Source organism: Marmota marmota, unplaced genomic scaffold (assembly GCF_001458135.2).
Source record: "Marmota marmota marmota unplaced genomic scaffold, marMar, whole genome shotgun sequence".
Classification (NCBI taxonomy): Eukaryota; Metazoa; Chordata; class Mammalia; order Rodentia; family Sciuridae; genus Marmota; species Marmota marmota.
Window position 1 is genome coordinate 1763710 of NW_026000138.1, and position 12918 is coordinate 1776627.

Genomic DNA, 12918 nt, shown 5'->3' on the forward strand with positions numbered 1-12918 from the left:
CCCCCCCCCCCCCAAAACTGAGTATTGAATCCAGGGACACTTTATCACTGAGCTACATTCTCGGCTCTATTTTTTATTTTTAGACAGTGTCTTGCCAAGTTACTGAGGCTGGCCTCAAACTTGGTATCCTCCTGTCTCAGCCTATGGGGTAGCTGGATGACACATGTGTCACGCTGCTCTTGGCTTTTTTTTTTTTTTAATGCTAGAGATCCAATCCAGGAATTCATGCATGCTAAGTAGGTAGCTTCAATCTCAACTCCTAAAAATAACCTTGGCATATTGGCTATCAAGCTTTTTAAAAAAAGCATACTTGTACTGGTATATCTACATAGAGTAGTGGTATTTGTTGTCACATTCTTATACATGCACACAATATAACAATACAATTTGTTTCGTTAGCTCTCAGACCTTATACATATTTACATATAAACACACTTAAGTTGGAATTCTTTTTTGACTTAACATGAAGTATTTTGTAAAGTTGTCCGTTTGATGAAGAATCTACTAAAAAAAAAGAATCTAGTCAGAATCATAGAGTAAAGCTCTTAGTAAGTTCAGGAACAACACAACAACCATGTTAATTGTTATCTTGTTAGAAATGGAGAGGTTCATGTTGATATGGCTGATGAAAAGTGTTTAATAATTTTGTTCTTAAATAGTAGAGAGAGAAATTTTTTAATATTTATTTTTTAGTTTTCGGCGGACACAACATCTTTGTTTGTATGTGGTGCTGAGGATCGAACCCGGGCCGCACGCATACCAGGCGAGCGCGCTACCGCTTGAGCCACATCCCCAGCCCAGTTTTTTATTTCTTATACTCATTTTTTAGTTGTAGTTGGACACAATATCTTTTTTTTTTTTTTAATTTTTTTATTTTTATGTGGTGCTGAGGATCGAACCCAGGGCCTCACACGTGCTAGGCAAGCGCTCTACCTCTGAGCCACAATCCCAGCCCCCAAAAAGGTTATTTTTAGATGGAAGGCTTATTTGTCTTTCTTATTATAGAAATGGGATGGGAATGATTTCCAAATCTCTATACTTGATATATGTTATTTTATTTTTAACTTTTTTCATATTTTACAAGTAACTTAGGACTGTTTTCATTGTTAAAAAAAAAAATTCGAACATAAAAAAAAAAAAACATGACAGGGGAGGAAATCACTATTTTTGCCATCATGCAAGTCAATCTGATATAATCTCGCAATCAAGTCCTTCTTATAAATTCTCACTGACTAAAGATTTTTGTACCTCTAAGGAAACCTCATAAGGTAACAAATGAGTTTCTATTTGTAAAAGCCAGACACTCTTTTAAAGGTTTCCTACTTCCTAAAAACACTTTTCACTTGCCAGATAATCACAATGAGAATTATCTTTAATATGCATAGGGATACAGGTCAAGTATACCTAATGGATTCTAAGGAGGCTAGCAGGAAGATCTCAAGCTTGAGCCTAGCCTGTGAAACTTAGTAAGACCCTGTCTCAAAATAAAAAATAAAAAGGGATGAAGATGTGGCTCAGTAGTAAGGAACTCCTATGTTTAATCCCCAGTATTGAAAAAAAAAAAAATGTAAGCATGCTAAAAATACTGTTTAAAATTACCTACAGGCTATAAGTATAAGGTGTATATGAAACAATAATGAATTTCCTGTTTAGGACTCAGGTTCCGTCCCTAAGATGTTTACTTATGTACATACAACTATTCCAAAAATCCCAAAGACCCTGAAACACTTCTGGTCCCAAGTATTTTGGATAAGGGATATTCAACCTCAATCTACATTCTCAGTTTTTTAGTGGAAAAAAAGACTAAGAGAGGAACAATTACTTTTTAAAATCTTCACTTTTTGCAAAGACTTTATAAACATTTTGCTGAAGCATGGATATTTTAGTGTGACCAGATTTGCAGTAGGGTATTTATATATATTATACATACATACACACACATATATATGTATGTATATATATTTTAAACTTTTCTGTTTAAAAATTTGTTCTAATTAGTTATATAGAACAGTAGAATGCATTTTGACACATTGTATAAAAATGGAGCATAACTTCTCATTCCTCTGCTGTACATGGTGCTGAGTCACACCACTAGTGTAATCATACATATGTATAGGGTAATAATGTCTTTCTCATTCTACTGTCTCACCCAACCCCACAGCCTCACCCCTTCCCTCACTTCCCTCTGCACAATCCAAAGTTCCTTCATTCTTCCCTACCCACTGCCCACAAATGAATATTTTTTAAAAGTATTTTTAGTTGTAAATAGACACAATATCTTTATTTATTTTTATGTGGTGCTGAGATTCGAACCCAGTGCCTCATGCATGCAAGGCAAGTGAACTACTACTGAGCTACAACCCCAGTCCCACAAATGAATATTTTTAAACTAGCTTCAAAACGTGGAAAATAAGAACCTACAAGAACTAAAGAATCTAAGGTACTGTACCAGAAAAGATTAATGTTATTCTTAAGAAGAAATTATTTCACAAAGAACAGAGAAATCAAATAACAAAAAAAATTGGGGCTGGGGTTGGGGATGCGGCTCAAGCAGTAGCACACTCGCCTGGTGTGCATGCGGCCTGGGTTCGATCCTCAGCACCACATACAAATAAACATGTTGTGTCCGCTGAAAACTAAAAAATAAATACTAAAAAAATTCTCTCTTTCTCTCTTTCTAAAAAAATAAAATGCTTTCCATTGAGCTTTAAAAAAAAAAAAAAAAATTGGGGCTGGGCATGTATCAGTAGTAGAGAATTTGCCTAGCATGTGCGAGGCCATAGGTTCCATCCCCAGTACCACAAAAAAAGGAAATTGATACTAGAAGATGGAAATGTTATTATTCTGATTTGATCATTACACATTGTATACATACATCAAATTCTCATATTGTATCCCATAATATTTACAATTATTATGTCTCAATTAAAAATAAATTTTGCCAGCAATTCAGGAGGCTGAGGCAGGAGGATCACAAGTTCAAGGCCAGCCACAGCAACTTAGCAAGGCCTGGTCTCAAAATAAGTAAAAAGAACTGGAGATGTAGTTCAGTGGTAAATACCCCTGAGTTCAATCCCCAGTACTAGGGGGGAAAAAAAAGACCCTTAATGATACATGTTGGTTTCTAAAACCGGATGCACCTGAAATGGAAGTTTACAACTTTTACATATGGTTCTTTCATAAAAGAAGCTTTTTTTCACATTATTTTCTCTTAGATGGAATAAAAATATTTGCAATCACTGTACATTTGATACATTGCAAAAACATTTAAGAACAATATGCGCTGCAGACTCAACTCTACCCAGACAGTATTCCGTTGGTGTTTGCTAGTGGATACAAAGGACCATGCAGAAAAAAGAGTGAGGAGTCCTCTGTGGGAAGTCACACCCCACACACTTCATGCTCAGGCCTCCAAAGCAGATCTAAGCTCCATCTTACTTTTTCCTTTTTTGGGGGGTGGGGTGGGTGGGGTGGGAGTGGTGCTGGGGATCCAACCTAGAATCCTGAGCATGCTAAGCAAGCACTCTACCACTGAGCTGAGTGTCCAGCCCTTGATTTATTTCTTTATATCAGACAAGTCAACACCACACAAAACCACATAAAAACAATGAACTGGCATCATTTATATAGTTACATTCCGTTTATTTGAATTCAATTATATGCATAAAGGAAAAAAGAAAAATCAGTTATTTAAACAGTGGAAATGCCAGGCTTGGTGGCACACACCTGTAATTCCAGTGACTCCAAAGGCTGAGGCAGGAAGATTACAAGTTCAAGGCCAATCTGGGAAATTTAGCAAGGCCCTAAGCACTTAGCAAGACCCTGTCTCAAAATAGAAAATAAAAAGGGCTGGGGATATAGCTAAGTGGTAGAGCACACCTGGGTTCAATCCCCCGTACCCCAAAAAAAATTGGATGTATAAATAAAGAATAATAAATCAAAAAGAAGGGAGCCCTGGAGGTGTGTGGTGGTTCACACCTATAGTTCCAGCTCCTTTGGAGGAGGACCACTTGAGCCAAGAGGTTCAAGGTTAACCTGGGCAGTTGAGACCTTGTCTGCAAAAAAAAAAAAAAAAAAAAGAGAGAGACAGAGACTGTTAAAATATCCCATAAACTTTTATTTTTCCTTTGACATTCCAGGGCATTTTATTTATAACATTTTTGTAATACTAAATTCTTTTTTATTAAATTTTTTTTTTTTAGTTGTTGATGGACCTTTATTTTATTCATCTATTTACATTTGGTGCTAAGAATTGAACCCAGTGCCCCACACATGCACTGAGCCACAATCCTAGCTCTGTAGTACTAAATTCTTTGTAGACCTATGAGCTCCTAAGAATTAGTAAAATTACTAACACACAAATGTTGATCCAAAGATTCTCCAAATTCAATGGTAAAGCTAGGGATATGCTACATCTTTAGTAACGTAAGAAGTAATATAATTTTGAGAGCCAGCCATACTAGAAATAATGGAAACAGTGACCTCTGGTGATAGAAAACTGCACCTTCCCCACAATTTTTTTTTTTTTTTTTTTTTTGGTGGTACTCAAAATTGAACCCAGGGCCCTGTATAAAAGATTTGCTTAGCAGAGCTCTGCCACTGAACTAAAAAGGGCTGGGGAGCCCTTTTATTTATTTATTTATTTATTTATTTATTTTTAAAGAGAGAGAGAGAGAGAGAATTTTTTTAATATTTATTTTTCAGTTTTTGGTGGACACAACATCTTTATTTTATGTGGTGCTGAGGATCTAACCCAACGCCCCGTGCATGCCAGGCGAGCGCATTACCGCTTGAGCCACATCCCCAGCCCTGGGGAGCCCTTTAAAAAAAAATTTTATTTGGAGATGGGGGTCTCGTTAACACGTCCAGACTGGATTGAAACTTGTAATCCTCCTGCCTCAGTCTCCTGAGTAGCTGTGACACAGGTGTACATCACCATGCCTGGCTTCCCCCAATCTTTAGTCACAGAAGATTAAAATTAAGAATTCCACAGTATTTGAAAAAAATCTTAAATATAATACTGTTTTCTTCCCCTTTAATCTGTAGAAATGTATTCTTTTCCTAGAAGGAGGAGTATTGAGGCTAGGTAACAGTGTACACCAAAAGGCGTTAATCTAATTTTCTTTCTTTCTTTCTTTCTTTTTTGGTGCTGGGGATTGAACCCACGGCTTTGTGTATACGAGGCAAGCACTCTACTGACTGAGCTACATCCCCAACCCTAATCTAATTTTCTATTTGGAACTTCACCTCCAAATCTATGATGTTCCTAATACAGACTACTGAAATGAAAGCCTAATAAAACCTTCGCTGACAGGGGTGTAAACAAGCTCTACACATCAGAGATTCTCAATAGGGAGCGGGAAAGGACAGGTCATCACTAGTGGAGATTCTGGGGCAGTTTTCATGTTATCAGAGGAGTCAAGACTGCAAATGGGGAAACTTGCTTAGTCAAGGAAAATGCATCGGCATTCTTATTTTAGGGTCATACTGATGCATATGAATATACTTACACTCATGACTTACACATGAATATTTTTCCAACTGCAATTACTACAGGTAATTAATTTGCAAAATTGGGAAAATACTGAATTCCTCATTTTTATTGAGAATTTGCAGAATTATAAACATTGTCCTTGCCAGGCAGTGTAGTGCATGCCTATAACCCAGCTATTTGGGAGGTTGAGGCAGGAGGACCACAAGTATGAAGTAGCAACTTAGTGAAAACCCTGTCTCAAAATAAAATAAAAAAAATTACTAGTCCTGGGGATGTAGCTCCATGACAGAGTGCTTGTCCAGAATGTATGAGGCCCTGCATCAAATCTCCAGTACAATCAATCAATTAATAAACAGATGGGAAAAAATTAATTAATCAACAGATAAGTAAATAAACATAAATAAATGGGCTGGGGATGTAGCTCTGTGGTAAAGCACTCCTGGGTTCAATCCCCAGTACTACAAAATAAAATAAACATCCTCCTTACATCAATATATAAAATTCTTTTCAAATAACTTTTTTTGGGGGGAGGGACATGGTCTTGCTCTTATTGAGGCTGCCCTCAAAATCACGATCCTCCTGCTTCAGCCTTCTGAATGCTGGGATTACAGGTGTACACAACTGCACCTGGCCTAAATGAGTTTTAAAGGAATATTATGCTTTCAGTGAGAAGAAGAGTGATAGGCTCAGCACAGGTCCTCATCTCACAGAAAAGGGAACAGTTACTTGGAAGCTTAATTACAGTTAAAATTCCCTACCTGGTCCCTCACCAATTCCTCAAAGGGCAATAAAAACAAAAACAAAAAAACACCAAAACCTGTTTTGAGACAGGTGTATTTCCACTAGCCTGTCATAGCAGTACCATAGAAAGTTTAGGTTATTAACATTTAACTATTCAATCACTGTAATTATTATTATTTATTTATTTTTACCAGTAAAAGCCAATTCGTCATGCAGGCAGCTTTTCTCTTGCTTAAGGCGAATGATCTCTTCTCGCTGCTCATTATTTTCCGTTGTCTTTTCTGTTAGGTCCTCTTCATAAACAGAAGGAAAAAAATTCCTCAAATAAATACTGGCTTCCTAGGAAGCTATACACTATGAAGAACCCTTATGTCCTCAGCACAAACTACCAGTTAATCTGAAAGCTGGACATCTGGCCATGTTCCTGGCAGCAACACTAGTCCAAGGTTTTGCTACCTCTTGTCTGACTGGTCTCCTGCTCTGGCCTTGCCCCTCCTGCACAGCCCAGCTTGCACACAGCAATCTTTACAAATAAAAACTGCCCGTGCCATTTCTCAATAAGAAGTCCTCCTACTGAACTCAGAATGAAGTCAATACCCTTCGTTGCAGACAATCTCAAAGCCAGTGTGACCTGGCTATGTCCCTTTCCTTGATCCTCTCCCCCTTTTTTCCTTCAGCTCCTAGGACATGGATGAATTAAAAGGAAAAATAAATTCAGCTTTTGGCCTCTGTTTCTGGCACAGATCTAAAATCCTGGCTTTCCTGTCTTCTGTCACTGGAAAGACTGCACCACAGTTTTTGCTAATGAGGTTACTTAGGAAGGGCCAACCCCTAGGTAGCTTCCAGCTGGCTCTGGGCACAGCAAGATCTAGGGATTAAGAGAGCTGGAATTTTCAGCCCTACCCACTGCCTCCCAGAAAGAGAGGCAGGCCTGGAGACTGAGCTCTATAAAAATTTCTGAACAGGAGATTTGAAATTTGAGGAAAACTGGTTTGGTGAATACATGGACATATTCAGGTAGCACTCCAGAGAAGGAATAGGAGCTCTGTGCATGGAATCCAGCTCTTCCACCTGCTATTCCTGAACTGTGTCCTTTATAATATACCAGAAAATGAAGCAAAGTGTTTCCCTGAGTTTTATGAACCATTCTAGGAAACAATCCAACCCAAGGAGGTAGTTACTGCCAGTCAGAAGTAGAGGGGACTCCCTGAGATTTGTGACTGGTGTCTGAAGTCTGTCTTTAAACTATGGGGGCTAAATCACATGTGGTGGCATACTATAGGGATACTGCTACATCGATGTTCATAGCAGTACAATTCACAATAGCTAGACTGTGGAACCAACCTAGATGCCCTTCAATAGATGAATGGATAAAAAAAAATGTGGCATTTATACACAATGGAGTATTACTCTGCATTAAAAAATGACAAAATCATGGAATTTGCAGGGAAATGGATGGCACTAGAGCAGATTATGCTAAGTGAAGCTAGCCAATCCCTAAAAAACAAATGCCAAATGTCATCTTTGATATAAGGAGAGCAACTAAGAATAGGGAAGAAGAACATGAGAAGAAGATCACCATTAAACAGGATCGAGAGGGGGGAGGGAAAGAGAGAGAGAAGGGAAATTGCATGGTAAAGGAAGGAGACCCTCATTGTTATACAAAATTACATAAGAGGAAGTGAGGGGAAAGGGGAAAAAAAAACAAGAGAGAGAAATGAATTACAGTAGATGGGGTAGAGAGAGAAGAAGGTAGGGGAGGGGAGGGGAGGGGGGATAGTAGAGGATAGGAAGGGCAGCAGAATACAACAGACACTAGTATGGCAGTATGTAAAAAAAGTGGATGTGGAACCGATGTGAATCTGCAATATGTATACGGGGTAAAAATGGGAGTTCATAATCTGCTTGAATCAAATGTATGAAATATGATATGTCAAGAGCTTTGTAATGTTTTGAACAACTAATAATTTAAAAAAAGAATCAAAAATAAATACATAAATAAATCATGTGGTGGCACATACCTATAATTCAGTGACTTGGGAGGCTGGGGCAGGAGGATTGCAAATTTGAGGCCAGCCTTAACAATTAAGGGAGACCCTGTCTCTAATAAAATATAAAATAGAGACTAGGGATGTACTTAGTGGTAGAGTACCCCTCAGTTCAACCCCAGAACCCAAATCATCATCATCATCATCATCACCACCACCACCACCTGTGGGATCTGACACTAACTCCAGGTAGACAGTGTTGAGTTGAACTGAACTGAATTCNAAAAAAAAAAAAAAAAAAAAAAAAACCCACAATGGAAAGGTTGGGAGTGTAGCTCAGTGGTACAGTGCTTGCCAAGCATGTCGAAGGTCCTGGGTTCAATTCCCAGGCCTGAAAAACAAAACATCCAAACCAACAAAAACTGTTGAATTATATGACCAGACCAATAGGAAACATATACACACACAAAGTCCTACTACATACAACAGCACAATTGTCAATGCCAGTAGATACACAACTGTCACTCTATCTCTTTCAGCCTAAAACCTAGGGCTCCTTTCTCCCCTGATAAGCATGCCCTACAGGGCATTTGTTCTAATACTATTATTTTTCATCAAAATAAAAACTCCAATTCTCCATGCGCTGCTTTTTCACAAATCCACTATTCTAATGTGGGGGGTAATATCTTTGCACCATCTTCATTAATACTCACTGCTTTGCCAGAGAGTTTGCTAAGATGGACAGCATACTGGTTGGTTGGTTTTTGTTACTGGAGATTGAACCTAGAGGTGCTTCACCACCAAGATGCATCTGAAACCTTTTTTATTTTTTTATTTTGAGACAGGGTCTTGCTAAGTTGTTTAGGGCCTCACTAAGATGCTAAAGCTGGCCTCAAACTTGAAATCCTCCTGCCTCAACCTCCCAAATGGCTGGGATTACAGGCATGTACACCATGTCCCACAACCATGTTGTTACTGATGCCACTAAACTAATTTGTAGATTTTGATATTTTTGTTCTTTAATTTTAAAAAAGTTTGCCCATGATCACGTCAAAACAACGTGTTGGGAAAAATTACAAATGAATTAGCATTATCATTCAACCTCATCCCCTAGTTACCAACTATCAAAGACATGTTACATTAGAAGAGATTGTAGATCACTTTATATAACATTATGACTATATCAATTCCCTGACTGATAACAGCTTTCCTCTCCATTAAAAAAAAAAAAAAAAAAGGGTTAGCAAGCAATTTGCCAATAATTTCACAATACCTAACAATGAGTACCTGGGAAGAAAACAAGTCAACTCAGGCATGCCAGGCCATGGAATGGGCCTCAGAGACAAAAGTCCAGAAGTGGAATCCTGCCTCCTCTCTCAATGCTTTGGGGACATGATTTTGTTTCTCTCATTTCTTTTTTTTTTTTTTTAATTTTTATTAGTTATCAATGGACCTTTATTCATTTATTTGTTTATATGTGGTGCTGAGAATCGAACCCAATGCCTCACACATGCGGGGCAAGCGCGCTACCACTGAGCCACAACCTCAGCCCTGTTTTTCTCATTTATAAAATAAGAATTTAAAACAAAAGCAACTTTGGCAGCTCTGCATTTATGGGTGGCTAAGGGACTTAGGTGAGATAAAGTATGTGAATATGATTTGTAAACTACAAAATGTTCTGGCAACTGGAGATATAATTATTTTTAATTACCTTAAGTTTTATCATTGTAGTGAGAGCCTGTTCTCTAGCTTGTAATTGTCCTACCTGAGCAGAAAGTTCCACTAATGTGTTGCTGAGATTTTCGTTTCTAGCCTACAAGGGAACAACACAGAAAATACTCTTTGAGTCCTTTTAAATTTTTCATTTGTTACTAGCCACAATCCATGCTCACTTCCCTATTTTGTTTTTTAACTTTTTTTTAAGGAAAAAAGTAGGCTGAGTAAGAATCATCAAAAAGGAATACAAGTTTCCATTTCTTCATTAACTCTAGCATCCTCTCAATATTTGCATTTGCCATACTGAATTACACTGGTTATGTTTGTAAACATGTCTATTTCCTAAAATTTTAATGTATAATTTTGGATCGTGGAGAAAGAAAAAAAAACAAATGAGAACTGGATGAGTAAGAGATTTGCTTCCATGAAATAAAGTAGTTTTAATGAATTTTGTGCATTTTGTGGGGTGTGGATATACACCATTTTACATTTGTCAAAATCCTGTAGAATATAAAACACAAGGAGTGAACACTTATGTAAACTGTGGGCTTTAGTTTACATAAATGTTAACACCTGGATTCATCAATTCTAACAAGCATACCACTGCAATGCAGGCCATCTGCAGAGGGGAGGTTGTGTGTGTGTGTGTGTGTGTGTGTGTGTAGACAGGGCACAAGTGGAACTCTCTATACTTCCTGCTCTATTCTATATGACCCTAAAGCTATTCTAAATAATAAATTTTATTAAAGATATCTTCCATTTTTCATGCAACATATTAATAGAGTCTAGAATCATTTTTTTACTTATTTTATAGCTAGAAATGAACTAGAACAGTACTGAAAAAAACTACATGCTTACTATATGCTCATTATATTACCAAGATCAGTACTGATATCATTATGAAACAAGAATATGAAAAACAGCTGCTTCAGGCACAGTGGCACATGCCTGTAATCCCAGAGGCTTGGGAGGCTGAGACAGGAGGATCACAGGTCCAAAGCCAGCTCAGCAACTTAGCAAGGCCCTAAGCAACTTATGAGACTTTGTCTCAAAATAAAAGAGGCTGGGAATGTGGTTCAGTGGTTAAGAATCCCTGGGTTCAATCCCCAGTACAACAACAAAAACAGCTGTCTTTTTCTCTACCTCATAACAAATTAGCTCAAAAAAGATACATTGATTCACTAATTAGACACACAAAATCAGTCTTACAGATATTATTACTAATATACTATTAACATGATATAGATATATTTATCATAACAGATAAAACTCAGAATTTAGAAAGCAGAATTGTGTGTGTGTGTGTGTGTGTGTGTGTGTGTAAACGTGTGTTACTGGGGATTGAACCCAAGGCACTATACCACTAAGGTGCATACCCAGCCCTTTTTATTTTTTAAGACAGGAACTCACTAAGTTACCCAGGCTGGCCTGGAACTTGCAATCCTCCTGCTTCAGCCTCCCAAACAGCTGGGATAACAGGTGTGCAACACTGCACCTGCCCAGAAAGCAAAATTTGAGTCTACCAAAACTTGATGAAACTCATTTCAGATTTTGAGAAAGGCTTTCCAAACAATCCATTATGGATAAAATGGTAGATACCATTAAACCAAATAGCAAAACAGTTCAACAAGGGTAATAAGGAAGCCTAACATCCATGATAGGATAGTACCATGCTTCTGACTAAAATAGTACAAAGAATACAAAACTAGGATGGATGGATGGATGCATGGACGGGCGGACAGATGGATGGAGATTGTCTACACACACATTAACAGCATATAGATATACATCTATGCACATACCTTCCTACATACATGCATATGAATTTTTAATGGAAACATTTACATCTAATTTTTCAATAACTGGATCACAGAATTTGGACTAGTAGCTTATCAAAAAATAAAGCCAACCTCAAGGTCTTCAGAGAGGAGGGAAGAATGTGTTGCCTTTTGAGCCATCTCCTGAAGCTGCAGTTGAGTCTTCTGAAGGACTGTTTGACATTCAGTTTGATTGGACTCGAGGACTTTTACCTTCTTCGTGAGTGACTTAATTATTTCAGTTCTTTTATGTAGTTCACCTGGGGGAAATTTCATCAACAACTTGTGATTAGATCTGATGCTTAAAAGGCAGTATTTTTAAGGGCAGTAGTTAAAGAGTAAAAAGTGTATTAAGAGGGCTGGGGTTGTTGCTCAGTGGTCTGGTGCTTGATTAGCATGTGTGAGGCCCTGGGTTCAATCTTTGCACTACATATAAATACAATAAAGATCTGTTAACAACTAAAAATATATATATATTTTTTTAAAAGTGCACTAAGACATTTCTTAGAAGATAATTCTTATAAAACATTTTCAAGAGAAGCCTGGGCAATCTAATGAGATCTTGTCTCAAAATAGAAAAAAAAAAATTTTTTAAAGGGCTGTGTGAGACCTATATTCAGTCCCCAGAACTAAAAAAAAAACCCTAAAAACAAAACAAACAAACCAAAAACAACAACAAAAAAACTACTCACATTTCATTGTGCAATACACAATACTGTATTGAACTTTAAAACATGGCAGGCTGCAGTGGCACAAGCCTGTAATCCTAACTACTCAGAAGGTAGAAGCAGGAGACTTTCGAGTTCAAGGGCAGGCTGGGCAACTTAGCGTGATCATTTAAAAGGGCTGGGAATATAGCTCAATGGTAGAATTCCCCTGGGTTCCATCCCTAGTTCTAAAAAAGAAAAAAGAAAAGAGAGCCAGGCATGGTGGCACACACCTGTAACCCCAGTGGTTCCTTCTCAGGAAGTCTGGCACAACATGAATAGATGTTCAAGATTGGCTTCAACCATCTAAGAAATTTCATCTTGCCATGGCACATGCCTGTAATCCCAGCTGTTTGGGAGGCTAAAGCCGGAGAATCACAAGTTCAAAGCCAGGTCAGCAATTTAGCGAGTCACTTAGTAACCTAATGAGACCCTGTCTCAAAAAAAAAAAAAAA

General features: G+C 37.7%; 1 protein-coding gene across 1 annotated transcript in view; it reads right to left on the reverse strand.

Moving 5' to 3' along the window:
• Ccdc62 (coiled-coil domain containing 62) overlaps positions 1-12137 on the reverse strand; it is a 31216-nt gene extending 19079 nt beyond the window's left edge. The window contains exons 1-3 of the mRNA XM_048785480.1: positions 11850-12137; positions 9935-10036; positions 6427-6526 (exon numbers count right to left, since the gene is read on the reverse strand). Of these exons, the coding sequence (XP_048641437.1) occupies positions 6427-6526; positions 9935-10036; positions 11850-12032 (385 nt within the window). The 5' untranslated portion in view covers positions 12033-12137. The remainder of the gene's footprint in view (positions 1-6426; positions 6527-9934; positions 10037-11849) is intronic.
• Between the last annotated feature and the right edge of the window lie 781 nt (positions 12138-12918).